The sequence below is a fragment of the Olea europaea genome, unplaced genomic scaffold (assembly GCF_002742605.1).
Source record: "Olea europaea var. sylvestris unplaced genomic scaffold, O_europaea_v1 scaffold3074, whole genome shotgun sequence".
Lineage (NCBI taxonomy): Eukaryota > Viridiplantae > Streptophyta > Magnoliopsida > Lamiales > Oleaceae > Olea > Olea europaea.
Window position 1 is genome coordinate 13,584 of NW_019249460.1, and position 4,436 is coordinate 18,019.

The 4,436-nt window shown below is 34.5% G+C and overlaps 1 protein-coding gene across 1 annotated transcript; it reads left to right on the forward strand.

Annotated features, from left to right (window-relative positions):
- The first annotated feature begins 463 nt into the window (after nt 1-463).
- Nucleotides 464-2,778, forward strand: LOC111385044. Its single transcript, XM_023009407.1, has 4 exons — nt 464-732; nt 1,010-1,691; nt 2,026-2,077; nt 2,532-2,778. The coding sequence occupies exons 1-2, from the start codon at nt 573-575 to the stop codon at nt 1,507-1,509; spliced, it is 660 nt and encodes a 219-aa protein (XP_022865175.1). The 5' UTR covers nt 464-572; the 3' UTR covers nt 1,510-1,691; nt 2,026-2,077; nt 2,532-2,778.
- The last annotated feature ends 1,658 nt before the right edge of the window (nt 2,779-4,436 follow it).

Sequence of the window (4,436 nt, forward strand, 5' to 3'; positions counted from 1 at the left end):
CTTTAATTATTTTGGAACGTGTCGAAGTCAAAAAGTGTCAAACATGATGATTAATTGGAACATCCTTTTTAAGACTATTGGAAAAACTTAAGCACTCTATATCATCTGAACATGTAAATCTAGAATTTTCAAACTTAGTGTGACAAGGATATTAACAGATACTCTTAATTTAAAGAGTTTAGTGGGATCATCACTTGAATTAGATGTACAAATCGACACTAAAAAATATTTGTTTGTTATCTCATATTAGATGCAACAAGAAAGTAAAAGAAGTATCTTTTAGATAATGTAACTTCCAAGTCCTCATCAATACCACGTAAGTTACACCTCGTCATGCATGGTTGGAGTAAAATCAACCTCATAATTAACCTTGAGGGTTGGGGGTGGGTCCAAGAGCTTGAGAATCTTATCTAGCTTACCTGATCTTGATATTAGCCTCCTCTATAAATAAGTGTTTTAAGGGTACATTACTGGCTTAAAGAGGCCACTTTGAACATATTCTTCCTCTTCTTTGGCATCCTTCTTCTTTATAATCCAAAAAGTAAATTTATTGGACCATCCAAAAGAAAACCATGGTAGGACCTTCCTTTAATACCTTAAAACCTACCACCACCATTAAGTTCTTGTGTAGCTACGGAGGCCGAATCATCCCCCGTTATCCTGATGGCAAGCTTCGTTACCACGGTGGAGAAACTCGTGTTCTTTCTGCGAAACGCTCAATTTCCTATGCTGGTTAGTTAATTTTCCCTTTCGTTTAGTTAACCATATCACATAATAGTGAAGTGTCACAAAGGATTTAACGAGTATTTATTTCAATATATTTCTTGATGTTCAATACAAATTTTATTTTGAGCACCCAAATTTGAACCCAGGCCTTTTCCCGACTTCAATACTAAGTAAACCGTCTTGTCTAAAAATTTAAACAAGAACCATGTATATGTATTCTTATGTTAGAAGTATATACATGGGACTAAGATGTATATATTTTGGTGTCGCGTGGTGTTTACAGAGCTGGTGGTGAAGCTTGGGGAGATGTGTGGAACATCTTCGATGAGTTTAAGGTGTCAGTTGCCAACAGAGGACTTAGATGTACTAGTATCAATCACCTCCGATGAGGATTTAGCCAATCTCATTGAGGAATACGATAAAGCCACGGCCGCGCCGCCTGCGTCCATCAAGATCAGGGCCTTCCTTTCAACCTCGAAACCCACCAAAAAAGTGTCGCCACCACACTCCACCGCCTCCTCATCCTCGTCGTTCTCCTCGTCCTCTAGCAACGACGCTGTGTCACCCAACTCATTTCATTCCCCCACCGCTGCCACCTTGCCTCCAAGATGTCCAGCATCGAATACCCGGCTTTCCATTCGATATGTCTCGAGGCTGCCTGTATATCCGCCGTGTAAGGGTGGAGCCACCGTGGGACAGCTTCCTAAGTATGCTTATCGTCATGTACACGGGAACAATAATGGGCAGGTTTATCTTATCCACAATGGGAACCATTGGCAATAGTAGCAAAATTTGGAGTTGCCTGAGGAAAAGTAATAGAGAAATTATCATCAATATTATAAGAATATAAATTTATATGATGTAAGATCGATGCGACTGTAAAAAGGGATCCATTTTTTGTTGATCCGCATGGCAATTAATGGAAATGTTAGCCTAATTTCATTTCCGCGTCGAACAATTTGATGGTGAGTTACGTTTTCTTGAATTTCTTCTAATTCTTTTCGTTTGATATTCTTGAATTAATACGAAATTTTCATAGACTATCATATAGTATTCGTCTCCATATTGTACACTGATGTTTCTCAATTGCAACATACCATCAAGGATAATTCTAAAGCGATGATTACACCAACAACATAAATTAACTTAGTTTTATTATCATTTGATTGTGTAGGATGTGGTTTTTATTATATTTTATATTTCATTACCATTTCTATGTACGCCGTGTGTTTTATCCTTCTTTTTAATAACATTTTTGTATCGTTTTAAAATGTAATTTCATGGTTTCATTTCTTGCAGGTGGAGAAGGATATTGAGATCGAAGATTTCTCAAGATGGAAAGTCATAATACGTAAGTTAATTCTTTCAACATTTTTATTCAATCTTTTGATTTATTGACCCGTTAACTTCTATTATTGATCAAACCCTTAATTTCGAATTAAAATTTAAAACTACCCATTTTAGTTTCAAATTTAGTTCTTGTTTAATAAAATGTTTATTAATTTTTTTTTTATCAACTTTTCAATTAATCAAACTTTTTTTACCACGCATTTCATGGCGGCGAACAACTTTTTCAACTTTTTAACCATACATTTTATCAAATTTTATCAAAATCGCTGAAAATTCAAAAGTTTTGTCAGATTCGCCATTAATATATTTTATATTTTTTGTGGAATAGATAAATTTTGCAAAAACCATAAGACAAATCATGATATTATAGTCCAATGTTTGTCCTATACCCCCATCAAATTTGTCTATCCTTCGTTGATTGACGATGATGTTTTGTTGTGTCTGAACTATTGCAGGAGACTGAGATACTGGTGCACTGTACAATTTGAAAGTGCCAAAAACCATTTACAAATATTAGAATTATTGGACGCAACAATGCTTCATGTAAATCATAGTGTACAATTTTGTGTACACTCTACCACGTGTTAAGCTTCGATTTGACAATTTTTTTTTAAAAAAAGACTTTCCATCAATCACGTGTTGCCAACTCAGATGATGTGCACAATGATGTATAAAAAGAGCGTACAAGTGGCTTTATTCTAATTTGATGTGGCCACTGCAAAGCAACAATTGAACTTTTGGAACCTCATAATTTCAATTGATTAAGTTCATGCTTGGTTTAACTAAAAAAGTTGATAAAGATGTAAGTCAAATAAGTTAATTTTACTCATATATTTCATGAAACCACGACTTTTATCAACTTTTTAACCATATGTTTTATGATCAATTTTTATCAAAATTTGCTAAAAAATTTTAAATTTTATCAAAATCAAGGAAGGGCTAATTAAGGAAGAGTTTGTGCCCCGTGCGGACTATGACAATAACATAAATAAATTACGTAGTCGAATATTTTCTTAATGTGAAAATGCGAGGACATAACCGTTAAAGAAAGAAAAGTACCCCTCCCCTACGGTCTACAGATTTAAACCGACGATTCCTGCACTTGTATACTCCTACAAATTTTTCTTTTCAAATATTTTTCTTTCTTTTCTCTTCTTAAAAATAGCCCTTGTTGGCCAGCTTACATATGTAAGTATTATGCCCTAAATCCAATCAACGTTGGATATAAATACTTTTGATATATAATTAATGCAATTAAATGACGGATCTTTTATTTAATTAATAGACAATTAAATAAATAATAGAGTCCGTAGATTCAAATCTCCGTAATTTGTTAATCATAAGGAGTTGTGATTGTGAGATACAAATTACATCTGATTGAATCTTAAATCGTCCGTGGTCGTAAGTAATAACGAGATACGAATATCGTTATTACGGATAGACCATCACGTGTGACATTTCTTACTTGTGAAGTAAGTAGCTAATCTCAGAAGTTAAAGTGTGGTGACACTTAAATGACACGTGGATGTTTTGTTATAGAACAAAACATTGGAGACCCACCGAGAGATTCCATATGGATAACTATTTGAGTGTCAGTGGTTAATCTCTAACGTTCGTTAGTGGAATTGATCCTTAGACTTGAGGTCGTCATGGTACCTTATATGAGGACAGTCATACTTTGGCGGTATTGGATGTTGCTCTGCAAAGGGCCGCTAATACGACATCGTTCGGGTACGTCAAGAATCGTATGAAGGTTATGATTGACCAATGAAAGATTCGTCACTCTTAAATAGTAGGAGATTATGATCTGCGTTTCATTCAATTAAGTCGATAACGAAATTCTTGGCCAAGGTGTACTCATAAGTCGAAAATGAGTTTTCTACTTATATTGACTTAATAGTGGAGTGAAAGATATGATCGATATTCGGGATTGACACAATTCCATATCTCGTAATTGATCGGATCATATTGACGAAGGGATTATAGTTTCACGGTAAACGAACGAATTTGGTTTTGTCATACCACGTGACATTTCCCGTCACATGTATTAGCCTGACACATTGTTAGATGTCAATCAAGGACGGCGAGTGTGAATTGACGATAAATTAAAAGGGTGTTTTAATTTATCAATTTTGATTAGATCAAAATAATATTTCACGTCGTTAGGCATTGTGGTTCGGAACCTAATGGGTCGCACACAAAAGAGAATTGGAAGATTGCAAATTACCAATTGGTTAATTTAACAATAGTTAGATAAATTAATTAATTGGATTTGTTATTTATATTCCCGAATTAATTAATTGGATTAATTAATTTACGGACCGGGTTTAATTAATTGGATTAATTAATTATTGGGCCGG